Source organism: Poecilia mexicana, unplaced genomic scaffold (genome assembly GCF_051168715.1).
Source record: "Poecilia mexicana isolate PSO_F unplaced genomic scaffold, ASM5116871v1 scaffold_22, whole genome shotgun sequence".
Lineage (NCBI taxonomy): Eukaryota > Metazoa > Chordata > Actinopteri > Cyprinodontiformes > Poeciliidae > Poecilia > Poecilia mexicana.
This window is the reverse complement of record NW_028263391.1, coordinates 25,486,818-25,514,030: the sequence shown is the minus strand read 5'-3', so window position 1 is coordinate 25,514,030 and position 27,213 is coordinate 25,486,818. Positions and strand designations below refer to the sequence as shown.

Here is a 27,213-nt window from a genome sequence, read left to right as displayed (position 1 = left end):
CTGAAACACTGAGTTCCTTTAAGTCAAGGCTACAAGCCCACCTTGTTAGAGCTGCTTTTGAATCATAATTGGAACATTAACCATTGATATTTTATGTGCATTTGCATTTGCTTGATGAGCTTAATGACATTTCACAAAATGTAATGTTTGTTTCATAATTGATGTTTTTATGATGGAAAGGTCTTTGAACTCCCTTGTTGATGAAATGTGCTACACAAATAAACTTGACCTGATTTAATAGAAACTCATAATTTATGATTACGTTTCTCTGAAGCTGCAGCTGACACAGAATCTGTGACATGTAATTATTAACCAGGAAATAAACTGCTGTTTCCATAACAACTGCAATAGAAATGTGTTTTTTCTTTCCTTCCTGTCTGAGGTTATGATGAAGAGCCAGGTAGCGCTCCTTTATGTCCTGATCATTATGAGTGAGGGATCAGCCCAAAGCCTGAAACCCCGCCGGAGCGTTTTCTTCTCAGGTGAGCATCTCTGCAGCAGCACTGAAATGTCCAGACCAGTGCAGAAGTATTCACAGTCTGTCGACTAAGATGTTTTCTACTTCTTTTATTCTAATGTCAAAGTGAAATATAGGGACTAAACTGAACTCAGAAGTTTCCTAATAAACAGAGTCCACGAGTGTCAATGTCAAAAACATTAAGAATGGCATACAGTTACATCACACTAAGGTAAATATGAAAATGCTCTGATTTCAAAAGTAACCTGAGGATGCCGGTTGGATTCCTTCCCTCAGATGTTAACCTGAAGCTGTTTAAGGAGCCTGACTTTGACGGTTTGAGCTCCATGCTGGTGAGAGAAGACATCGGTCTGCTCTTCATCGGAGCCAGAGGAAAGGTCATCACGCTCAGTTTGGATGACATCACTGAGAAGACCAGCGAGGTAGGAACTGGGCTTGGGTGGAATGGGGTGGTGAACCTGGACAGTACACACAATACTTAGGGATATTGCAGGGTGTTGTTGGTAAAATAATGAGTTATTAATCCTGTTAAAACAGAAAAAAATCATGCAAACACTTAAAAATTGTGCAAGTGATACAATAACAAACACCTTAGTGCCAGCTAGCACATCAATTAACTGTGAATATCTCCATCATACTTCATAATTAGAGAAAAAAAAGTTTAGATTCCTAATAGAAAATGAAATGTTGACTATTTCTTGATATTTATATAGTTTGTTCATAGGAGACTTTATAGGGTCAAAATTGATATCTCGATAACAGCTTCAGGGATTTTGGAGTTACTCATTCACTGCTACCCATAAAGCTAAATGCACTGTAATGTCAACACTTTTAAGGGGGCGGGTTTATGTGCTTTCCAGCCGCATAGTACCATTTTATAGCACAATTAAGTAATTATGTACTTCAGTTGTTTTAAAAATGTTGTATATATTTCAAACATGACTTAAAAAAATTAGACTTCACAACTGAATAGAGCAAACAAATTAACCTTGTGGTCTGTTTGGTTTCAGACTGAATGGATGGTGAGCTCTGGAGAAAAATCTGAGTGTATAGTTAAAGGCAAGAGCATCCAGGTACATTGCAGCACATTCACATCAAGAAATATGTGAATAAACTTAAAATGTTCTGTTTGGAGAAATAGCTGTTCTTCTAACAGGACTGTGAAAACTACATCACAACGCTGCACACTCTGAATGATGGCAGAATCTTTACGTGTGGAACCCGTGCATTCAAACCTCTCTGCACACACCTGGTACGTTCCTCTCATAACTAAGGCCCCATCGACACAACGGCAAAAGTGTTTTGTCATTTAGGCAGTGGATCCACACAGATTTAGTGTCTTGGGAAACCAGAAACAATGATTTTTGAAATCATGTTCCACATTTCAGAATGCCAGTTTCCGTTTGGTCATTGCACCAAATAGAAACCTTTGCTCCAATGTCGAAGCTCCATCTTGCTCTACACCTCACATGCGTTTGAGCGGGATATATATACACACATGCGTGAGGCACCCAACACATATCCAAGTGGCGCAATATCATTTTAAATCATGAAACAGCACTGGGATTCCAGTTTTACCATACCACTACTACATAGCGACACCTAATTGGCCAATTGCCCAGGCATACTTACTACACCCTTTTCTATGATGCTGCATCATGTCATGTGGACACATTTTTCTTAATCAATTACAAAAATATGCAGTGCTTGTTTACATATACGCAAGACTTAAGGCTGGAGTTGCGACTCCAGAACCATCAGCTGAGATGATGCGCTGGGTTTTTATTGTGTTGGCAGAGTTTTGTTTATTGTAATAAAATAATGGCATTAAAAGTACAGAGATATTAAAGTGTTGCACTGGTTTTCTGATTCAACCGTCAGAATTAAAGCAGATGCATGGAATAATAAGTAGCATCATTTCTAAATAATTATAAATTATTTAATGTTTCTTCAGTTGTTCAAAGGAGGAAATGTCACCATGGAAACCACAACTCAGGATGGCAGGGGGAGAGCTCCCTTTAATCCCCATGAAGAGTTTGCCACAATGATGAATGGTTGGTGCAACACTTTCTCTCATGTCTCTCAGTGTTTAGCACTGGATCTTAATGTTTCCTTACCTGGATTCATTATTTAAGTTCTTGTCCAAACAGTAGGGGTGCATCGAGAAACTTCATCATATGAAATGTTTAGTTGTTCTCCCACATCTTCATAGTCATACATTTGTTCTGACCTGCATAAAACATCAACCAGTGAACTTGCACTTCTCCTATTTCTCTGAGATCTCGCTCTCTTCTTGATGCTTTAGAAAGTTAGCACTATTTGGACTATGAGCTGCAGGATTGTAACCAGATGAAGAACAGGGGAAACGGGAGCAAGAGACAAAATAAATGGAGTTGATCAGATACTCAAAGCAACTTTTAAGCTTAAAATTGTAAGGCTGTTAATTAGATCACCACAAGTTTACCACCCTTGTGGTAAACTATGGGATGTTGTTTGTAAAGTTAAACAAAGTAAGAGATAATTAGGTAAAAACAGTAATAAATTGGAATACATTTTTCAGTTATATTTTCAGTTTTGCAAGTAGCTCAAAGTCTCAACAGATGTGCATATGAGATGTAAAGTTTACCTTCGAGCAAACGCCTCCCAAAGAATCATAAATTTTTCTGCCAGCGCCCCCTGCTGTCCTTTGAACGCCCCCTGACTTTTTAGGTTTTAAACTTTTTAATCAGCTGCTAAAAATCCTATTTGAGTTTAATTCCTTTCCTCTCTTGCTCACATTTTGAAGCTCTGCCTCAACCTGGCTTTGACAAACAGAGGACTTCCTCACCACATCCAGTTCAAGACAAAGGCAGATTCTCACCTGTCACTGTTATCAGTTTTTTCTCTGGTACTAAACAGCTGCAGGTTCATTGTTTCAATTGACCCCACCCACGCTGAAGGAATGCTTTTGTAATGATCAGTTTCAGAAATTGTAAAACTTTTTCCTCTGCTCACAACAGAAAACACATTATATTCGGCTGTTTCTGTAGACTTCATGGGGAAAAGAAATATTTTCCTGAAAACCGGACGCAATTATCTCTCTACTGAAGACAAAACATCTTGGTTCAACGGTAAGCTAACTGCTCGACCCTGTTAAAGTTCTTTTACTTCAAATTCTATCCTGTATAACATAACCCCATAATTTTAAATGTTATGAACTCAGACCCCATCATGATTTCCATAAATGTTGCTGAAATCAGAAAAAGTTCAGAGAACAAAGACGATGACAATTTGTTCGTGTTCTTCACTGAGACTGCTGTGGAGGAACGACGCAGCAACCTGCGTTTGTCAAGAATTGCACGAGTGTGTAAAGTAAGTTTTTTTTTTACATATTTCTTAAAATTGTCATCATGTCGTGACAGTATGTATGAGAAGGATAAGCTGTGAAAAGATGGATCTGCTCCACCTCTTTCCTGTGCTGCTATTGTTATCTGAAGAAATGAACCTCTCCTGAGCCATCCGGACCCAAAACAACCAATTGGAGCCTAGAGGAAGGTCTTAGCGTTGCCAATCATCCTCATTCACATGCTCATCATATATTCCCATGCTAACTAGCTCATGGGCTAACTAGCTCAGCTGTAGCACTGCTAGCTGCAGCACAGCAGAGAGCAAAGAGAGAGGGTGGGCTTTGCAGTGCCACACAGAGGGGTGACTGAAAGCGCTAAGACCCTCTTCCTGGCTCTGAGTAGTTGTTTTGAGTTAGCAATGGGAGCATTGGCAGAATTGGAGTTTGGATTTTTTTAAGCTCCATCTTTAAAAGAAAGGATGCAGCAGCTCATTCAAGATACAGATTATCTGTAAAAACATTTTTATAAAAATGACATACTGCAGCTTTAACGTGTGACATTGTTTTGATTCAGAGCGACTTGGGAGGCTTCATAATTTCAGAGAAAAAGTGGACTTCTTTCCTGAAAGCCCGTCTGGACTGCCCGTTTGGAGACACAGGTTCACTTTCTCTGGTGCAGGACGTCTTTTTTCTCAAAGATAAAAATAATGCGACAGAGAGCCTCTTCTACGCAACATTCGCCTCTAGCCCGTAAGTTATGTTCCAAGGTGCGGAGTTCAGAATTTTCTAACCTCGTTATATGTAGTAGCTTTGTGACTGTACAGCAATTAAAATAAATTTATTCCGATTGTTCAGTTGCCACAAAGTTAGAGTAAAAGACCCCCGTCGATTCTGAGGCATTTGTAGAAAATTTGCCTAATCAAGGATTTTTCTGTAGCGTACATCTGAAATATTTGAAAGAAAATTAAACCTATGAAGCTGAAATACCTGGGCACAATGCTACTAGAGAGAGTCTGGACTCTCAGTTACGTAGAAACAACTGCTTCCTAGTGGCATGGTCAACCAGGACCAAACAGCTTCCTTCATTTCCTCTGCTGCCATTACTAAAAAAGACATTTGAAAGTACAAAGAGTGTACATACTCAGTGATAAAAATTATATTGTTTCTATTAGTTTCTTATAAAACATGTTCAGAAAAACAGTCATTATTTAAATCATATGAAGTTGTGTGGAAAAACTAAGAATAACCCCTGAATGTGCACCTGCAGAGGAATCTCCTTTGGCAGCAGCAACCTTATTATCTGCCATGGACTAAAAACCCAGTAAAACACAGAGAAAGCAGAATTTTCTGCTTGAACATTTGAAGTGCTCTGCAGACATCTCATCTACACCACAGGCCTTATTGTTCTTATTTAATTTCTTGAAATAAAACTTTCACGTCTTCATCGTGAGTAGTACTGTTCGCCACAAGCGGGGAGCTTTTAACACAGTTAAATAGTTCATAATAATGCTTCTGCCACATCTGAGTAATTTCCTCTGGTCCATTTATGCCATTAATATTAGTTGGCAGAACTGTTTTATAATTATTCATATTCTTTATTTCCTTCCAGAAATCATGTGTGCAGTTGTTTTGCATTTTTCTTGCAAGCAAATTAGACCTAATTGTATTCTAATTTCTTTTAATAAAACATAGGGCATTCAGTCTGTAAGCAGACTGAACAGCAGGTAGGTTACCAATATTTACAGATACAGAAAGAGGGATATGATCAGAAGTAGAAAGCTCATAATTAATCCTCATTGATTCTATGGACTGGTGAACATCAGCTGTACTAATACAGCAATCTAACCATGAGGTTGTACCCTATGCTTCACTAACATATGTGAAGCTGTCCTCAGGTAGAAACACCTTACTAGATAGAACCAGACTATTATCAAGGCAGAATTGCATCAAATTATTCACAAATATTGAACTTTTATCAGAAATATCTGCATTTATGTCGCCCACAATTAAAAAAACAAGAGGTAGCATTTTCCTGGATAACAGACATAAGATAACCTATGAAGATATTCATCTTCATTCCTGTGGCATTCATAAGATGTGTATATATTGAGAATTATGACCTTCTGATCACCATCACTAAACTCAATTCCAATGGCCCAGTCAATGTTTAATCTGACCAACTTAACCAGCTGATCATACTTTTATGCCATAAGATAGCAACACCAGCAGGTATTCTACCATAAAATATTCCATCACTCATATGTGATTCACCCACATCATAGAAGTCTTTAAGCAAGAAATTAAATCCTTTCAAGTCTTGCTTCAGTAGAAAAGTCTCTTGAACACACAATACATCACAGTTCACCAAGAAAGTATTTACAGTTAAACGGTTATCCAATTCTTTAGTCCCAACAGGTAGTCCTCACACATTGTAAGAGACAATATTAATATTAATTTAATAATATTGACTAATCAACAGCTCTCCGGCCAAGCGTCAGACACAGTAGGCACCAAATGCTGCTGAGGCTCACCAGTACACCCATCTTAGGATTCTCTGGACCTACAGGCCTCTTAGGAACGATGAACAAAAATGCCAGCTGGCCACAGCTTGGGGTCATACATGTCCATCACGTCTTCACATTCAGCAGTGACATGAAACGAGTGGAACCTTTTCTGAGTGGAATCAATTTTGCGACGTCACTGGCTTCCCCAGTTTATCAGCCACATAAGAGCGTATGGTGTCAGTGTCAAGATTAGGTGCAAATCATGACGCAAAAACATTCACCACCCTAGTTTTGACCACCGGGATGTTATCTGTGCTGGTGCCAGTTATTGCCATCTTCTGGCTCCTGGGCTTTACAGCTTTGTTTTGATCTTTCTGAGGCTTTCCTATCCCTTTCTTTACCACTTTGGTCCAGGGCGGGATTTCGGCAGGTCCTCCAACAGCTGGACTTGCGAGAGGTGAGCAGATGTCCTTAGCTCCTGTGATGCTTCCTCATAATACGCTCATACTACACTGGTCCAGTGCGCTTGACCAGGCGAGTCACACTTCTTGACTGCAGTCATTCAGCGATCCAAAGTTGTCGCTACTGCTTCCAGATTCTCATTTAGAGGCCTGAGTTTCCAAGATCTTCCTTAAGCGAGACACCTCCAGGCTCACCAGCTCCACCCTACTGAGTAGGGCAGAGGCATCCATGTTCCCAAAACCAACTGGTGGAAGTACATCCAGATAGTGCAAAACAAATCTTGGAATGTTTTCACCACACTCATTAAGCACCCTGAGGCAATCCTGTTAACAATGTTGTTAACATCCTTTTGAGGGCCTTTGTGTTTGATGCAACTAATCGAGGTTGGGCATAATTCAAACAATTGGCGCTTTGACTCCTCAATCCACTCAGAGGAGAAATTGTTTGAGGCTAATAAAACAATTTCATCCTGAGACAAAGTTCTCATTTTTGTAACAATGAAGCTCAGGAAATCGTCCTCCACTATCACTTTCCCATCACCAGTTTTAAAAATGTAGATTTCGCATTTTATTTGAGAACCTTTTCCAGTACGTGACATTCCACCATATTACAAAAAAATTGTTTCTGAACTGGAATTAACAAGACCTCAATTCACAGGGAGCCATCTAGTACCTGCAGTCAGTCCGCTGTCTGTGCCTATAAGGTGTCAGACATCCAGCAAGTTTTCAGGGGGAACCTTCTGGATGAGATAATTCCTGGAGGTTGGGTGAAGTACATGGGAAAAGAGAACTTCGCCTACCCTCGTTCAGTAAGCACCAAACCTAAACTGGTATGAAATAGTAGTAATGAAAATGATCCACCTCACATGATCTCTGATGTGTATTATCAGTGTATTAATGATGAAATGCGAGCCAACGGTGTGAAGACCTCTTTCAACATCCCAGAAAATGCCCTTCTGTTTGCGAAGAACCACCCTCTGATGGAGGGAGCGGTGACCCCGATCACTGGGAGGCCCCTGCTGGTCTGGTCTGTGGCCCAGTTCTCCAGAATCGTTGTTGACAAAGTAACCTCTCTGGATGGACAGCAGCACATCATCATGCTTATTGGCAACAGTAAGTAACTGGATCATATATGATGACTTAACACATCTTGGCGTTGTTGGCAGGATCAGACTGGACAATGGCTGTATTGTAAATGCAAAACTGTTATATTCACAGTTTCACTCTGTAAATATAACAGAAATCTTTGAGAGACAAGGACAACAGGTGGGTTTAAATACACATGGTAGAGGTGTGCCAATCAGGTTTTTTCCTGCCGATATCGATACCGATCACCCATGAGGGCCGATCACCGATACCGATCACATAATTATTAATTTATTTATTTTTTGTCATAAACCCTACCGGTTACATTATGTGGAAAAAGGAACCATGAATTCACCTTAATTTAGACAAAAACTTGTTTTTAATAACTTTTTCCAAGAACAAAACAAAACAGGCATTGTGCAAATTGTACTGCTATTGATAATACTATCTTTAACAGACTGATAACATATGAAGGAGTCCAGGAAACAAAACCAATTCCAAACAGGAAACTAAACACAGGAAAAACAGTCTGGGGGCCGCCCACGGCACAGGAGGTGAAGCTAACGTGGGCGGTACACTGGAGGCCCTGGAGGGCCGGCAGGAAGGCCGGCTGGAGGCTCTGGAGGAGCATTAGGAGTCTCTGGGGGAGCACTAGGAGTCTCTGGGGAAGGACTAGGAGTCTCTGGGGGAGCGTCCGCAAACCCGGGGGGCGGAGCCACAGGATACTCGGGGGAAGCGTCCGCAAACTCGGGGGGCGGAGCCACAGGAAACTCTGGGAACTCTGGAGCGGGGGGCTGCTCACATGCAGCGGACGCAGGAAACTCTGGAGTGGGGGGTGACACAAACTATCTGCCCAAGGTGTTCAACCAGATGAAGATAAAATAAAAGCCACCTTAAAGATACCACAGCCTGTTAACAAAACACGTGTCCTGCACATCATCGGAATGATCAATTTTATAGGAAAAATAATTCCCAATTTGAGTGCAAAGATGACAAACATTCGCAGAGACTTGTACAACGATAGCCAGTTCAAGAGGACAGAAGTTCATGAACAAGTGTGGAAGGAACTGAAAAAATATTTGACTATTATCTTACCTTCTACGACACAACTAAAAAAAATAAAACTGTCTACAGATGCCTCAAAAGATGGACTTGGAGCAGTTATTCTTCAGGCTGAGAATGAACAGTGAAAGCCAGAAGTCATGGCTTTCTTTTGTCCAGAACCATGACAAAAGCTGAACGCAAATATGCTCAAATAGAAAAAGAATGCTTGGGGCTCTAAACCGTTATGGATTACAACAGTTTCATAGCTATGCCTATGGTCTGTCATCTTTTGTAGTTGAAACAGATCACCGACCATTGGTTGCCATTATCAAAAAACATCTGAAGGAGATGTCACCGAGGATTCAGAGGCTTATGATGAAGATACACTGAGGTATGAATTTACACTGATCTACACTCCAGGGAAACATCTGTTTCTTGCTGATGCTCTGTCCAGACCCCCTACAGACAATAGTGAGTTCAACTATGTTAGATGGAAAGTTGAAGCAAATAGTTGAGGCAACAGCTTAAGACAGAGCTAGAGTTGGTCATACAGAATATGGATGAAGAATGGCCAATACGCTCATATTCACAGTTTTTCAATTTTAATGCAGACCTAACAGTTGTGGATGGACTGTTACCAAAAAACAACAGAATTGTGATTCCACAAGTGCTAAAACAGGACATTCTGCAGTGGATTCATGAGGGTCATTTAGGCATTGAAAAACTTAAAAGAGGATCTAGGGAATCAGTTTTCTGACCTGGACTAAGTAAGGATATTGAGATGCTAATAAGCAGATGTGAAACATGTCAGAAATTTAGAAACAGAACAAAGAACCTATGATGATAGCTGATATTCCAACATCACCATGGCTGAAAATGAGAAGAGATTTGTTTCATTTTAAAGGTAAAGACTACTTAGTGATCACTGATTGAAGGCATGACATTCCACATGTTGTGGTGAGTGACAATGGACCATGTTTTAGTACCAGAGAATGACAGAAGTTTACAGAGGAGTATGATTTTAAGCATGTAACATCAAGTCCACATTACGCACGATCAAATGGAAAAGTGGAGAAAGGAGTTCATATTCTTAAGCAACTTCTGAAGAAAGCTGCAGATATTTAGCTTTATTAAGCTACATATCACCATTGCAATGTGGATTTTCACTTGATGAACTCTTGATGAATCGGAAGATTCGTACAACTCTGCCAAGTTATGACAGGTGTAAAGAAATCATCAAAGTTGAAGTACAAGTTACAAAAGCAGAAAGTAAAGCAAAAGTCATATTATGACAGATCAGCTAAGATTCTACCCCCACTGTCATACAAGAATCCAGTAAGGATTCAGGATGATGAGGGATGGAATACTAAAAGAACTATTCTGCAAGAAGTAGCTCCACGTTCATTTGAAGTGAAAACTGAAGATAGACAAGTTCTGAGATGAAATCGTCACAGTTTGTTGAAAACTCCATTAGAGCCTGTTGATGAGTCGAGTGAAGTATCTAAGGACTCTCAGATTATTCCTACAACTGAAACACCCTGTGACATGGACAGTACTAGAGACAATCCACCTGTGTTAAGATCTACCAGAGAAGTGAAAGAACCTGATAGACTGAACTTGTACATGCCAACTAGGTGGCAATCAAGAGTTTATGTCAATGCATAAATGTAAATAGGATGACAGAAGAAGAGTTTTTGTGACATATCTGAGAAACGTGTGAGCAGACCCATGAACACAGGTACTTTAATAAAAGTGTCTGAACAGTGCATGACGACACAAATACAACAACCCTCTTATCAACACCAGCATACAAGGTGGGTGAAGTGTCTTGCTCAAGGACAAAATATCAGAGACGGACAGGGCGGGGATCAAGCCAGCAACATGCAAATTATGGGACAAACTCCTACCACCATCGCCACCATCATGAAATAAGAAAAAAGAAAGACACAAAGTGTCCTAATAAAACTCATATTCTTTCAAAACAACCAAGTTAAAACAGTTCAAAAAATTTAACTAAATATTTAATTTTCAAACTAAATATTTAGAATGCAAATACTTAGGTTGCTATATAAATATTTAGTGTGCACACTAATTATATGAATGAATAACGTAGTGACTGTAGAGTTTCTCTGACAGGCTAAATGTCAAAATATTGCTGTTAATTCTTCACTGTAACTTTCCAAATGGCACTCAGAGTTAACCTCTGGTTTGGTCCTCTAGACTCTGGTTGGCTGCAGAAGGTGGTGTGGTCTGAAAATGATGGAGGGCGAATCATTGAGGAGTTGCAGCTGTTTCAGGATCCTCAGCCCATTCGCTTCCTTCAGCTCTCCTCTAGAAGCGTAGGTTACAGCAACATGTCTGTAGACTAAATGGACCTGGAGCTAACCTTTGAACTCTGATGATCTGCAGGGTCAGCTATACAGCGCAACTAGAACTGCTGTTGCTCAGCTTAGTGTGAGGGACTGCAGCCGCTACACATCCTGTGATGACTGCCTTATAGCCAGAGATCCATACTGCGGCTGGGACCATCTCAGAGGCCTGTGTGCTGCTGTTGCTGGTGCTTCAAACTCCTCCATGTACGTCGCACTAACTAAGACATGTTCGCTGTGTGCTGCCTTTATAATCAGAGGATTTCATTTATTTGTGGCAGGATCCAGAACCTCATTGATGGTGATGTTGAAATTTGCCCAAGCTTTAATTGCAAGTATTCGCCACATAAAGCTCTTGACACACATTTACCTTAGCGAGGAGAGTAGTAGGATAATTTTTATGGCTGTTTTGGCTTCTCCTACAGTGTCAAAGCAGATTACTGACATCCACCTCACAGTTGACGTCGCACAGTTCCTCCCCTGCTCCCCTGATACCAATCTCCCCGTCAGCTGGAGGTTCTCTGGTAGCATCCTTGAGCCCGGTCCCCGACACATTCTGCTCAGCCAGGGACTCGTTTTAACACCTTCCTCCACTGATGAAGGCCTTTACACCTGTGAAACAGTGGAAGTAGTTAAAGGCAGAGAGCACAGGAAGGTGGTGATCCAGTACAACGTTAAGATGGATGTTTCAGAGGGTGGGGTAAACTGGATTCAGGCTATAGTTACCTACATTTTAGCTTCTGTTTGTGTGGTGTGTGTAGTGCTCATCATCTATGTATGCTGGAAGCAGAAAACTCAAAACCATGTTGGCAGTACCAGTGTGAGTGATGCTAGCCATGAGAAACCAAAGATAAAGGCAGGGTCCTGCAACCAAGAAAATCATACCAACTAGGGTGGAAGAGAGGGAAAAATCTACTGACAGACAGATTTATAGTTAGATAACAGAACAACCTACTTCTATTACACTTTGTGCATCACTACCACGAACTGTAAAAAATAAATGATGAAAATGACTGAAGTGTTATCTATGCTTGTAGCTTGGACTTGGAATGAGGCCTGAAACTTTAAGACTTTGCAGCAGGTTAAAATTAGCCACTAAGGCTATGGAGATTAGAACAGTGGCAATATTTAAGAATAAACTCACGTAAGAACACAAAGCAAATGGTTGACGGACATAAATGGCAAACAATGAAGAAACGACAGCACTGAAATAGTGTTCTGCCTCATGTATTTTTAGTAATTAGAATTTTATGGAAAAAGTCATGCAGCAGCCTTTCTGGAGAGGAGGCAGAGGAAGTGAGGTAACTCAGGAGGAAACAGATCTCCAACTTTAAGGTATGTAAAGAATATGAGTTACAGTTTTCCCCCTTGATCTCATGTATGGTCCCATACGGGCAGACAGCAAGCTACTTGTTTGCACTAAGGAGTAAGAAAAAGGTTGTTCTATGGAGGCTAAGAAGTAGCGGTGAATACACTGCTCAATCCATGGAACAATACTATGTTATTTACATAACATAATTAATTCTTTCATAATTATTACAACTCAAAGAAATTAGTGCCCTTAAAATTTAGCTGCATTTGAGAAATGGGTGTTTTTTAATGTAAATCTGAGCTTTAAATTTATTGGTGAATTGTTTTGATTTGGCCTTTTGATGCTTTCACAGTTGGTGGGAGCTGATGCTATTCACTGAGGTGAATGCTATGTGGTTGTTTGAGAACAACAGAAGGACACAAGAACATGATTGCACAAAGAAATGTTCATGATTTCATGATATCAAGAATTTGTAATAAAGAGACAGTTTGGGGAAGAAGACGGCGGTCGTTCTTTTTATTCACTGACGCTGTTCATCTTTACAGAGAACAAAGGAGAAGCGGAGAGACATAAAAAGAAAAAAAGTCTTTTGTTACAATTGTCCACTTCCAGCTGAGACGTGTAACACGTACTTTCAGAAGAATATTCAGCTCTTATTCAGTAACTTGTGTTTACACTTCTGAATGTTTTTTTGCAGTTTCCCTTGTGATACAGGAACTGTTTCACTTAAATATTTAATTTCCTGAGATATTGTTAATTCATTTTCAATCGAGACTTTTAAAAAGAGGTTTAGGGCTTATTGGTTTTTGATTATGTTGTGTAGATAAGCATGTACACTTATTGGAATTTTTTAAAGGTTTGCATCATAAAACCTCTTGATGCGTCTCTAAGCCATGATTGAGCCTCTTCGTGGAGTTCACCCAGGACAGAGAGGATCCCCTCAACTCCACTCCATCAACCTCCCGAGATCTTCCTGTTCTTTAATTACCTTTTCCTTGGATCCCAGATCAAATCAAAAGAAACCATGAAGGACTTTCTCTCTTTGGAACTAATAATCCTAATTACTGACATACAAAAACATTTTACCCCGAATCTCCTGGGATTCTGCTTTTGAGGTTTGATGTCTTCAGCCAGGCAACATTTCTGCCTTACTTTCAAGTTGTCACCTGAAATCATGTATTAGAAAAAATCTGTCATTACTTTAATCAAAGCTACTAAAGCACACTTTCAAATAGTTATTATTAATAGTATGAACCACCAATAATGTTCATTAAGGAAAAGTATGACCAACCCTCTTCATGAGACTGTCGTGAAAAGTCAGCACATAATTTCTCAGAAAAAAGAAGGGACAGACCGGCTGAGTACTGGGAAGAGACAAAAAAACCCCCAGTAATAGCAAGTTGCTTGTAAATACACTGAGCCAACAGGTTGATTAAGACATATTTATGTCTACATTATCTATCTAGATGAGAATGCTGTCATGCAGATGGTGAAAGGAGGGATTGGCTAAATATAAATACTTGTCTTACTCAGCACTTCTTTCTAGTTATAGCAAAGGAAAAATGAGAAAACTTTATAAATGCACATTTTAGCAGGTTATTGGCCTTTATTTCAACATCCTACTTTAACTCTGATATATAGCACTAAACAGTGAGGAGCTAATGACTGTTCTTGCTGAATTTTTCTGAAATACTGAAAATCTAGATGCTGCCACAAGATGGCAGTAATAGATAACTAACAACTTATTGGTAAACTTAAAATAATTGTCTGAGTATAGCAACATTCAAAAAATTTGAACATCAGTATGAGCATCTTTGAAAAATATGTATTAAACTTGATTTATTAAGGCTGAATTTCTCCATTAAAATGTTTTCATTGATTTGATGTAATATGCTTATCTTAAATATAAAATTTTCACTGGCTGTCCATCCATCCATTAGTGATGTTTTTGGACTTTGGGAAGAAGGAGGAGTGCCTGGAGAAAACCCAAGAATGGGTTTAAGTGAAAACTGTACAAAACTGACTCTTGTCAAAAAACCTATTAAGGACTTTCTTTCAATTATTAATCCAAACATTAAATAGACCTGCCGTACACTGTACTGATGCGACGTAAAACAGAAAGAGCTGAGTTTTTCACATGATGTTAGAAGTATTTTTTTTTGCAGAGGGGTCCTTTGCTACAGATGATCAAGCGTTCACTAAAGAAATGCTGTCATTGCATTATAGGCAAGAAAATGTTTATTTATAAAATTATATTTCTTCATTTGCATCTTTAATACTATTTCTAATATTAAAAAAGGATTAAATGTTTTTCTGACTAATCATGAGAGTAACTGATTATTAAATCATTGTTAGATGCAGCCCTACTTGTTATTATAATTATCTTCCTGTTTGTGACTCTTTACAAGTGGTTTGTAAACCAACACTGCATTAATGAAGGTCCAACTGTAAAAATGGCATCATGAAGGTTTTTTCAATATTGTTTAAATTGTCTAAATTTGAATCATTGCTAAGGTTTTTCATAGCTCTTTTAGGACAGGCACCAGGTTAAAGGATGTCTGCAGCCATGGGTCCCAGGCAGGTCCCCATGGGCCTGTGATAAGGGTCTCCAGATGATTTCTAAGCTGAAAAGAAGACAGAGTGATCAGTGGTTTGAAAATACTGGAATTCTCCTCCTTTGGACTTGAGATTGGTGGACTCTGGTCTTTATTAATCAAATTCAAACAGATCTCTCCTGTTTATTGCAATGTTGGCTGCTGTGGGTTTTTTATAATAAAAAAATCATCTATATGAGTGAAGGTTTATTTTACTTTCATTTTATTTTTAATATCAAATGTTTTCCTTGCACTGTTCTGCGGTTCTTCAGGGTGTCATCGATAGACCAAATCTTCTCTATGGCCTGTTTTGGTGCTGCCTGGAGATGTAGTTGTTGGAACTGTTGTCTTGCAGTGGTTCAAAAACCAGAAATGTTACGTTTTGTCCTTAATGTCTTCTTTAGATATGTTAAACTCTTTTTTTTTTTTTTACTGTTCAGCACTTTGGTGTAACTTACTGTTTTTTTAAAAAAATGTGCTTAAATTCAATGCGTCTGGACTTGTCCTCTAACTCAGTCATCCCTATCTCCGGGCTGCAGACCGGTACTGGGCAGCACAAGAAATAATTAAATATTTCCGTTTAATGTATTATCTGAGTCTGAAGAATCTTTTATTTTGAAAATAACCGGATTCTCTCGGTTACGTCTTGCACGCTAACACTGAGCCCACAAGCAGCAAAATGAGTAATGAGTAAACAAATGTCTTTGGAAAGTTTATTTGCGAAGGGGAAAAGGTCCAGAGAAGAGACAGAAGAATGGTTTTATCCCGGACCAGTAGGTGAGTCCCACATTCCAAGCCCACTCTGCATAACATGCGGCGACCGGCTGCTAATGAGGCAATGAAGCCTTCAAACGGCTTTGCCACGTAGAGACCAAGCAGGCTGTGGATATAAGCAACACTTCGGGTGTCATTGTCTCTCGTTGCAGACAAATAAGCACAGGGCTCCCACTGATCAAGAGTTAAAATTGTCATGAAAATAAAAGGTTCGTTTTTGTGGCGCATCCGTTTCTTATTTTGAAGTGATGTGTAAACGTTACCATAGCGACCAGAGTCAAAGCACGTAAGGGCAGTGGTTGAGACAAGAGGAGTAGAGCTTGTGAGTCTTAGGTTTGGTTCACACAGCATGATTTAAGAATTGTCAGCCGATTTTCGAAACCTCTGACAACAGATTAAATATACAGTAGCCTACAGGCTACTTGTTAACAAGCTTAAGGTTCTGTATTGATGTTAACTAGTCCTCTTTTAGCTAACATTACCTGCATCCAACGGCTTTACTCAACTCAGTCGGTTAGTTTGGAGGGAAAAACTGTGAAAAGTTCTTTGCGTTTTGCTGGTTTGGTGCCGTGATTCTAACACAAACCTACGTAGCTCCGCCCAGCAGCAGCAGGTCTCCTTCACAGGTGGAAACCCAGCGCGAGCATCGTAGCGCTCATGTTGCGTTTAAAGGCGGCTGGGAAAAACAGGTTACAACATGTTAACAACGGATTAAACAGTTTTAACTGCTGATAAAAGTGACAGAGGACACAGATATGGGAAGTGTGGAAGGCTCTACTGTATCAAATTGATATAGGAATAACAGAGAGTTGGTCATTCTAAGGTAAAAACCCAGCGCATACAGTGTTCATGTTTTGTTTTGTTTTTTCATACAGACGGCTTCCCGCGCCCCCACTGCAATGACACGGCGCGCCCCACAGTTTGGGAACCTCTGCCTTAAGACCAAATGCTGCATATCTCCCTAAGGCAATTCCTTTGAATTACAGCACAATGACCATTGAGCTTTCTAGTTTTTATCCCCCTCCTTTTGCTTCTGAAGAGCAAGGAAGGCTGCATTTTCTGTGCCCAGTACGTGCACTGCGTCTTTACATCAATTGCACTCAGAAAGTGCGACTGTGTGATCAGCTGTTTATGTGTTTTGCCAATCCAGCTAGAGGCGAGGCTCTGTCCAGACAGAGACTCTCTCATTGGGTCATGTAGGCTATTTTTCTTGCTTACAACAGCAAGGGCCTCCCTTTACCTCATGGTGTGAGAGCACATTCAACCAGGGGTGTAGCGGCATCCTGGGCCCTTTTCAAAGGGGTCCCTGTGAGTGACATCTGCGCTGCAGCCAGCTGGTCTTCACCACACACTTTTCTTCGATTTTATCGTCTGGACGTGACAGCCGTTTCTGTGGCTCACTCTGTTCTTTCTGCTGGGTTGGAGGTTTCAAACTAACTCAGCGCATTTGTCTCAGGTTGCTCCCATACTCTATGTCTTGTACTGAGTGAATCAACTGAAAGGGAACGTAATGTTATGCCTATAACTACTGTTACCTGAAGCAGAGGAACGAGGTACAACACCTTTATCTGCCCCGCTGTTCATCTTGGCTTGGGGAAGAGCTGCCATCAAACTGAATAATGACTGTGATGGGGGTGTATTTATATGCAGGTGGCCCTGCCACCCATCATCACACGTCATTTGCCTAAAGGCATGATTAAAGGTGTCCTCAGTTAGGCCACACAGGGGCGTGATATCCCATACTCTGTGTTGAACCTCGTTCCTCTCCTTCAGGGAACAATAGTTATATGCATAACATTACATTTTGTTTACAGATTTCAGTCCAATATAATCTAATATAATCATTGACTCAGCATGTATTGCACAGTTGATAAAATGGCAACCTGCGTAGGTGAAGAATATAATAATGACAATTTTTGAAGTAATTAGGAGTTTTTATGCATTACAAACTTGTAGGTTAATAGAAAAATTGCAACATTTACGCCAACATGTTAAACTAGTTGGGGATCCCTTTAAAATTAGTCTGAAAACTTTGAGATAAATCTTGTTAAATAGGTAGTAACATTGGAATAAGTTGCTCTTCTAACACATCCAACAAAGAATAAAAAGTACCTTTTTGCCCATCTACTGACTGAATGTGAGGATCCTCTTTAAACTTCAAAAGCAGTATACTAATTACTGATAAGTCTGAACTGAATCCTTTGTTGGAATCATTTTTCTCCCTTTGTCTCTGGACTCTCCTTGAATGAGTTGCCCCCCTTCTGTCCCTCTTTCTTTCTGCTCTCTTCAAAACCACAACTCCGTCACTTTGATCCTGTGTTTGAAGTCTTTATGTTCTCCCACTTGAATCAAGGGCTCGCTGTAACCTTCTTTTAATGTGATACTCTTAATTCCTAAAGAAAGTGCTCACCCATCTCCAACAGACAAAACCTCCAGCAATGTTTGAGATCTTGCCAAGAGTGGTTTTAAGTGCCAATACTGAGCCTGACTCCTAAATTATGCATTTCCTTAATCTTAAAGTATACAATAAGCAGCAGATGAAGTGAAACATGTTATGAAATATACTGCTAGTTTAGCAAACCTAAAATACCACAGCTAAATGGTTTAAAAGCAGTTTTAATATTTATTTTTTGCATCATATTTCTTCTTCATGTCTTGTATTTTTACAGCCTGTATTACTGTATCAGGACCAAGATTTCTCTTGAATAAATAAAACAAATCTCCAGATTTTCTACTAGACAAGATGTATTTTGCAACATACAGTCTCAGAGAAAGCAAGCACAAAAAAGGTCAATAAGAAAGTCTGCAGCTTTTCCCTTAGAGGTGGAGGAGAGATGATGTAACTTCTGAAAATATCACCATCATTCACAAGATTCAACATTAAGACACATGAAGTTAAAAAAAATGCAAGAAAAAAGACACTGTCTAGTATCTGAATTTAAAGTAATTTTTTTACAAGATTATATATATATATATATATATATATATATATAAAACACCAGTCTACCACCCGGGAGACCGGGGTTCGAATCCAGGCTGGGGCAAGTTACAACAGTGCAATTGAGCTATGCAGTGTGGGTCCTTAGGCAAGACCCTTGGAGCTATATAGCCTACCTCATACCATGAGAGACATTGATATGCATAACATGCCAGCTCAGACGTCGCCCGGCCAAACAAGGTCTGCGTCAGGTGCTGGGGAACCAGAGCACCTTGATGAAAAATGGGCTACTGGAACAAGACGGAAATGGGCGAGAGACGAAAACGTGGATCTGTTGGAATGCTACTACTCAAGTAACCCTAGTCAGAGGGGCTACATGCAAAGACTGAGGGTGGAATGGTTACTTCGACACCCACAGTCTACAATGACTGCCAAACAACTAGTAGCTCAGTGTTCCAACATCCGCAAACGGCAACTGCTATCACAACTTGAGATTGACGAGATACAACACAAATGCTACGGCAAGAGGGAGGAACCCGGATGTAAGGTCAGGGGGGAGTTAACTATAACTCCCCACCCCGAGACTGGGTATGCAGCCCCAGTAATGAACGAACTATCAAAGCTGAACGAGACAGCAACTGACCTGAGAGAAAGAATTGTGGCCCGAATGAACACCAGGCAACCCCGACGCCAATTACAAAAAAGTCTCATTGAATGTGAATGCAGCATTGAGAACAATCCCTACCAACACCATAACGGAAACCAATGAGCTGATATACAACTCAGCATCAGCATGAGTTGTATGGGTCATTCCATCATGGAAAAGACTTAGGTTAGAGGCTAAGATCAAGATAACAAGGAGGGAAGTGAGCCAACTGTCAGAGCTCCAAAGAGGTGCCCATACCTGAAGCACTCGAAACTGCCAAAACAAAGGCCATGCCTACTGGCTAAAGAAACTCACTGCCCTCCATGAGCGACTGGCAGCTCAACTGAACCAGCTGCTACAGAATGGGACTCACCCTGAATGGCTAACTGAAGGGCGCACAATCCTGATCCAGAAGGATCCCTCAAAGGGTTCAGTCCCATCCAACTATCGGCCGATAACCTGTCTCTCTACAACATGGAAGCTCATGTCAGGCATCATAGCAGCTAAGATAAGCGGGCACATGGATAAATACATGAGCACGGCACAGAAGGGCATCGGCATAAATAGCAGAGGAGCCAAACACCAACTCCTTGTAGACCACACAGTCGCCCGAGACTGCAAAACCCGACACACCAACCTGTGCACCGCTTGGATTGATTACAAGAAAGCCTATGACTCAATGCCACACACTTGGATCATTGAATGCTTAGAGATGTACAACATCAATAGGACTCTAAGAGCCTTCATTGCAAACTCGATGGGGCTGTGGAAAACCACCCTTGAAGCCAACTGCAAACCACTTGCACAAGTGTCCATCAAATGTGGCATATACCAAGGAGATGCTCTGTCCCCACTGCTGTTCTGCATAGGCCTGAACCCCCTTAGCCAAATCATCAACAAGACTGGCTACAGATACCGACTCAAGAATGGGGCCACAATCACACCTCCTCTACATGGATGACATCAAGCTGTACGCCAAGAGCGAGCGAGACATCGACTCACTGATCCACACCACCAGGATCTACAACACTGACATTGGGATGTCATTCGGACTAGAGAAGTGTGGCCGGATGGTTACAAAGAGAGGGAAGGTCGTCCGCACAGAAGGGGTCTCACTCCCAGAGGGAACAATAGCAGACATAGAGCACAGCTACAAGTACCTGGGAATACCACAAGCAAATGGCAACCTCGATGAGGTCACAAGGAAAGGAGCCACAGCCAAATACCTCCAACGAATAAGGCAAGTCCTGAGAAGCCAGCTCAATGGCACGAACAAGATCCGTGCAATAAACAGCTATGCCTTACCAGTAATCAGATACCCTGCCGGAATAATTAGCTGGCCAATGGAAGAGATAAAGGCCACGGACGTTAAGACTCGGAAGCTACTAACCATGCACGGAGGGTTCCACCCCAAATCCAGCACCCTGAGACTGTACACAAGCCGTAAGGAAGGAGGCAGAGGACTAGTGAGTGTGAGAGCCACTGTCCAGGATGAAACATCCAAGATCCATAAATACATCAAGGACAAAGCCTCAATGGACGATGTGCTCAGCGAATGTCTCAGACAATGGGGAACAGAGGACGAGGTGCTGGAGGAACCATCATGGGAAGACAAGCCCCTACATGGGATGTACCACCGACAAATAACTGAAGTGGCTGATATCAGGAAATCCTACCAATGGCTGGAGAAAGCTGGACTCAAGGACAGCACAGAGGCCCTCATCCTGGCTGCCCAGGAACAGGCCCTAAACACCAGAGCAATAGAGGCTCAGATCTACCACACCAGACAAGACCCAAGGTGTAGGTTGTGCAAGGAGGCCTCTGAGACAATCCAGCACATAACAGCAGGGTGCAAGATGCTGGCAGGGAAAGCGTACATGGAATGACATAACCAAGTGGCGGGCATAGTGTACAGGAACATCTGTGCCGAATATGGACTGGAAGCCCCGAGGTCAAAGTGGGGAACACCCCCAAAGGTGGTGGAGAATGACCGAGCTAAGATCCTGTGGGACTTCCAGATCCAGACAGACAAGATGGTAATGGCGAACCAACCGGACATTGTGGTGGTGGATAAAGAACAGAGGAAAGCCGTTGTGGTGGATGTAGCAATACCAAGTGACCACAACATCAGGAAAAAGGAGCATGAGAAACTGGAGAAATACCAGGGCCTCAGAGAGGAACTGGAGAAGGTCTGGAAGGTGAAGACCACAGTGGTGCCTGTGGTCATCGGGGCCCTCGGGGCAGTCACCCCCAAACTGGAGCAGTGGCTCAAACAGATCCAAGGAACAACATCAGACATCTTAGTCCAGAAATGTGCAGTTCTAGGCACAGCCAAGATACTGCGCAGAACCCTCAAGCTCCCAGGCCTCTGGTAGAGGACCCGAGCTCAGAGGATGAAAGAGACCACCCGCGGAGGGTGAGAAGGGAATTTTTTTTTTTATATATATAAGTCTGTAACACTTCCCTTTAAAAATAATCACTGTTGTCCAGGCATTTGAACAGGAACAAAAGGACAAGGCACAAAATGGTTCCTATTTTTATTTTAAAAATCAAGCGTGGTTGTGTTTTAAGGAGTGCGTCACTTCCATTAGTCATTAACTCTCTTACGACCAACCTGTTGGCGCTGACAGGATTCTGCTTGTGTAATTCCCATTACCGTAATTTCTGAACAATTCAACATATCAAAAAAATTCCAAAAGTGCAGAAAAGCTGAGACATTGCGCTTTCATGGCATATATATTACGGTAGCCACCCGAGAAAGTTTGATATGAGCTTGACCAATCACAAGAAAGATTCTCCGTTGTGTCATATTTGTCACCCAACCTACTCTGTATTGTAACTCCTGAATGGTTGGTCGCATTCAAAAAATTCAAAACGTATTAGAAAGTGCATAAAATAAGCTTTCCAATGGTGTATCACATGTGCATGTTGCAGCAGATATTAGAGTAACTATTTTCATTACGGAATTTCACTGCGTAGCTTCGTGTTGTATCAGTGGAGTAGCGGTGCCAGAGAGAGAGAAAACGGCAGAGGACGAGTTGAAATCGGATAAAATTATGGAAATGTCTAAAAGAAAATCAACCAGACTGATAAAGGGTCTGAAGGCAGTGAACATGAGAGACATATAACCAGCAAACCAGGTTGTGTACAATATTTGTACAAGCTAATGTTAGTCATATGAATGCTGCACAGCTATTGGCTAACTGTTAGCTCCATCTTGATTCCTGCATAATTTGTGCAATAACTATTTATTATGCTGAAAATAAAATTGTGGTCTTCCAAAAATAATGTCCTAAGTAATATTTTTATCTAAAGTGATTTTGGCAAAAAAAAAAAAACAAACAAAAAAAAACATCACTTTGTTTCTGCCAAAAAATGAATTGTGAAAAAACAACAACAACAAATAAGCCAAGTGAGGGACTGGTGACCTGTCCAGTGTGTCTCCTGCCTCTTGCTCCTGACCACTGGAGATGGGTACCAGCACCCTCTCAACCTGAAGTGTGATAGATAAAGTTTGGATGGATCCACAGTGGGATTCTGTCTGCAGCCGGAGAGGAACTGCTTTAGAGCCTACCACAAAAAATGAAAATGCCTGAAATAATTTAATAAAAAACAGGCATAAAACTTGTAAATTGGAGGCCAGGTTTCACAGTTTTCTCTGCATTTATGTAATATAGTTGAAAGTTGAAATTGTTCATCTGAAATTGTTTGCCCCTGTCATCAGAAAGTTTTTGTTCAGTAATAAACCTGAAAATTTCAATTCCGATTTTTGTTTTTTTCTCTTTAAACTGTTTATTCACAATTTTTAATAGATAGAAATGCTAATAACTATCAAATACTGAAAGCTGAGGTTGTTCTGGAAAAAAGCAAAAAATTCAGACTCATTGCACATTTTTTGAGAATTTTACAGCCATAAAATCAGAAAAATACCAGGCGGCCCAGTTACAATTATGGTCTTAAGAGGGTTAAGAAGGCTCCAAGCAGTATGTTGAACTGTACAATAGCAGCAATAGTTATTTTAATTGCCATTATGACCTTAAAAAACGGCATCCCTTCTTGGGACAGCCACTGTTCTGTTACTATGGTCACCAGTACGTGTGTGAGGGTCAAAGTCTACAACAGGCTGCCACTTTAGTCTGTTAAACTACAAGACTTTAAAACAGAAAACTATGCCTCAGAACAGCCTTGAATATCTCAAGAATTGGAACTGCTATCAACGTTATTCACAGACCTTTTATATCAGACCATGATTTATGGGATTGTGCCTGTCCAACTTCATTTTTTTGAAAATATAAGACCACAGGCACAAAACTATTTCATACTATTCGATTCTCATATTTATTTAGAAGACTTTTTTCTCTAATTGTGACTGCTGGCCAGCCTCAGCGAGTCTTCAGAGCAGAGGTTAAGTGTGCTTAGAGCAGCAAGAGGAACGCCAGGCTGTAACTTTTGGCACTGCTCTGTTCCTCAGGGAGTTGATGATAAAGAGCTAGATTACTCTTTTCTCGTGTTGATGAATATGAATTTGCTACACAGTTCTGAATGGGCCAGCTGATGCTTACTCTGAGATTCTGATGATAGGTGCAACCCCACAAAATTAATTTCCTCTAAAATATTTAAGGATTGTTTAGAAGAAAACCCTAGGTCCTCAGTAAAATTAACGACTTGACATCTCTTAGATGAAATTTTGATGATGTGTTATAGAGGCGTATTGTGTCTGCAACCCTCTCTCCGGCAACTTGCGTCTCTGTTTGTAAATCCGTTGGACACTCGCTATATTAAACTTTCATGGCTGCTTGGTTTTGAGCTGCTCCTTTCCCCTCACAGTGTATGAATAACTTCAGTGTTGTATGTTTGAGTGTGTACGGGTGCGTTCAAGCGCATGAGACAGGGTGGGCGAGGCCGGCCGTGCATACTGGCCTTGTTAGAGGTTGTGTGTGTACATGGAGGTACCAAGTGAGAAGGGAGAGTGTGTGCTATGAATATTTGATGTGCTGTTCAGTGTTCATGAGGGAGAAAGATAGAGAGAGGCAGGGACACGGAGAGGTGGAGGGAAGCAGGGATGTAAATCACTCTGCTGCAACACACGGTCACCATCAACACAACAATGCTGTCCTTTAATGTGATTATGGTTTTTATAGATTATGGTCATTCAGGTCCTGCTGTAGGATAACGGGAGGAAATGTTTGTGTTATCAGTGAACAACAAACTTAGCAGGGCTTTATCCTGCTAAGTCAGGAATTCAAAGACTTGGGCTGATAAGGATGTAATTAAATAACTGGAAATATATTAAATTAAATATGGCTAAGCATGAACTGCCTGCTGAATCATTCAGTCTCATTACATAATACTGCAGCTCAAAATCTATCTAATGGAGCTAAACTAAATGGGTACAATGCTCAATTGTATGTTTTCAATAGGGGCAAGAATTTAACACATTTGTTTTAATTCAAACATTATGTAGGTTTTAATTGCATTTTTCCTTTTTAAATACTAAAGTCCTGAACCAGAACCTTTGCATTGTGTTTCTGGTGTGCCAGTAAATCTGACGCACGAGTGACATCTACACACAAAAGCAACGGACGACAAAGCCGTTTCTCTCTCCCCCCTGGGGATTCTGTTTTGGTTAATAAAATATATCTGATGGGATGCTGAAAAGACTATTGTTGTGCTTAAGTTGTGCTAAAACTTTTGCTTTTCACGTTTGCTATTCAAGTCTAAAATACCATCTTTTTTTAAACTTTATTTTTTTATCATTTTTAAGGATTTTAATACACATGCATGCTTGGAACATTCAGATCCCCCTTTAACACAAAACGCAGAGCATTCAATTTGACAGGTGCAGTCATGTAATCAACAAAAAGCAGTAATTACATCTATTAACAATTGTTGTCATTCGTTATAGAGGTTTCAGTTTTTTCCTATATTTGTTGTATTTGTGAGTAGCAAGTCTTAATGAGAAAGTCAGTCTCTCCATTGTGTGGATTTCCCCGACTATTTCCCTCCATTCCGAGATCGCTGGCGGTTCCGGGTCCAACCACCTGGTTATCGCTTTCCTTGCTCCTGCTAACAGTACCAAAAGCAGATATCTATCCGACTTCCCCAGTGTCTGGGGTAGATCACCCAAGAGCACCACAGCAACATCATATTGCAAATTCAGGTCCATGTCAGCATAAGTCTAAAATACCATCTTGATGCTAAACATGTTGCAGCAGCATAGATACCCCAAACACTAATGTCAGTATCCACAGTCCACATTTCTTAAGGATTCCTTAATCCTTGGCACAGGATTAAGGAATTTTGTAGAGGTGTGCCGATCGATCGGCCACCGATCATAATCGGCCGATTTCCGTGAAAAAGTGCATGATCGGTGATCGCCAATCACGGTCTCTTGTTGCCGATCACACAAACCGATCATCACCTGCATCTCATTTCGCAGCCTGCCTGTGCAGCTGGTCTCCTCTTTCCTTCACTCTGCGCAAACGCGCAGCAACAAATCCTAAGCGATGTGCAACTATAATGCACTGAGTGAATGGGGAAGTTTGCGTGTTGCGGCGGAAAATTGAAGCAGGTCAAAAATGCATCAACACGACGAATCTAATATGGCATAAAAACATTGAGATACCTGACGGAGTTTGGCTACATCGAGGCTCACTGCAGTAAAAAAGACATACGGAGGATCAGACAGCAGGTAAAGCAGCGCACAGCTACAAACACTCACCCGGATTAGCATGACGGTCAGAAAGCTAAACAAATAACCCGCAAAATTATTTAAGTCTGAGCTGCGATGTAAGACGCTGGTTCTGCTCTCCTGTTGAACCGCTGCTACGCTACAGGTAGTAATATCTGACAGACGGAGCTTCGCTTCTGCTCCACCTGGTAGTGACTCTCACACCGAACCTGCTTAAAGCTGCAGCATCTAACTTTAAAAATACATTTTACATACATATTAAAACTTTCGCTGTCCTAACATGAGTCAGATAATCTCTGAGAAAAGAATTGATCTCCTCCCTGATCTGCATAATTACTCCGCTCAGTCAGAAACAGTCAATCAGAGCTAGCAGTAATCAGCTAGCCGCCATGCTAACAGGAAGTTTTCATTCAGTAACTCTGGATTGTTTATTGTAATGGAACCTGTTTTTGCCTTTGAATGTTAAGTTTTATACTTAACATTCAATCCTCAACATTTTTGGCAATGTTGAGGTTTTATTTTGCATTACTTAGCCTCTTCAGAGCCTTCATATGTTTTCAGTCTGTTAAAGATACTATTACCAATAGCAGTACAATTTGCACAATGCCTATTTAGTTTACTTCTTGGAAAAAATTATTAAAAACAAGTTTTGTCTAAATTAAGGTAAATTCATGGTTCCTTTTTCCACATAATATAACCGGTAGGGTTTATGATTAAATAAAATAATAATTATGTGATCGGTATCGGTGATCAGCCATGATCGGCCCTCATGGGTGATCGGAATCGGTATCGGCAGGAAAAAACCTAATTGGCACATCTCTAGAATTTTGGGATGGGATTCCTCCCCGTACCAAAATTCATGAATGTTAACACCCACAGCCTTACCTCACAGGACCACAAGGGGTCTGTTTAAGGCAGTTTTCTACACAGACTCATCCAGTTCTCACTTTCTCCAATATGAATGTCACATCCTTCCTAAGCTTATTATCTC

At 40.8% G+C, this 27,213-nt stretch overlaps 1 protein-coding gene and 1 pseudogene across 1 annotated transcript in view; one reads left to right on the top strand and one right to left on the bottom strand.

The window, feature by feature from the left end:
- Positions 1 to 385: 385 nt before the first annotated feature.
- LOC106911984 (semaphorin-4E-like) overlaps positions 386 to 27,213 on the top strand; it is a 92,527-nt gene continuing 65,699 nt past the window's right edge. Inside the window, exons 1-14 of the mRNA XM_088002857.1 lie at positions 386 to 482; positions 755 to 900; positions 1,489 to 1,551; positions 1,635 to 1,730; positions 2,433 to 2,532; positions 3,478 to 3,588; positions 3,681 to 3,829; positions 4,378 to 4,553; positions 7,427 to 7,577; positions 7,659 to 7,881; positions 11,119 to 11,237; positions 11,308 to 11,474; positions 11,549 to 11,598; positions 11,693 to 11,967. Of these exons, the coding sequence (XP_087858983.1) occupies positions 386 to 482; positions 755 to 900; positions 1,489 to 1,551; positions 1,635 to 1,730; positions 2,433 to 2,532; positions 3,478 to 3,588; positions 3,681 to 3,829; positions 4,378 to 4,553; positions 7,427 to 7,577; positions 7,659 to 7,881; positions 11,119 to 11,237; positions 11,308 to 11,474; positions 11,549 to 11,598; positions 11,693 to 11,967 (1,923 nt within the window). The remainder of the gene's footprint in view (positions 483 to 754; positions 901 to 1,488; positions 1,552 to 1,634; positions 1,731 to 2,432; positions 2,533 to 3,477; positions 3,589 to 3,680; positions 3,830 to 4,377; positions 4,554 to 7,426; positions 7,578 to 7,658; positions 7,882 to 11,118; positions 11,238 to 11,307; positions 11,475 to 11,548; positions 11,599 to 11,692; positions 11,968 to 27,213) is intronic.
- On the bottom strand, positions 5,472 to 6,249 carry LOC148152866 (uncharacterized; annotated as a pseudogene).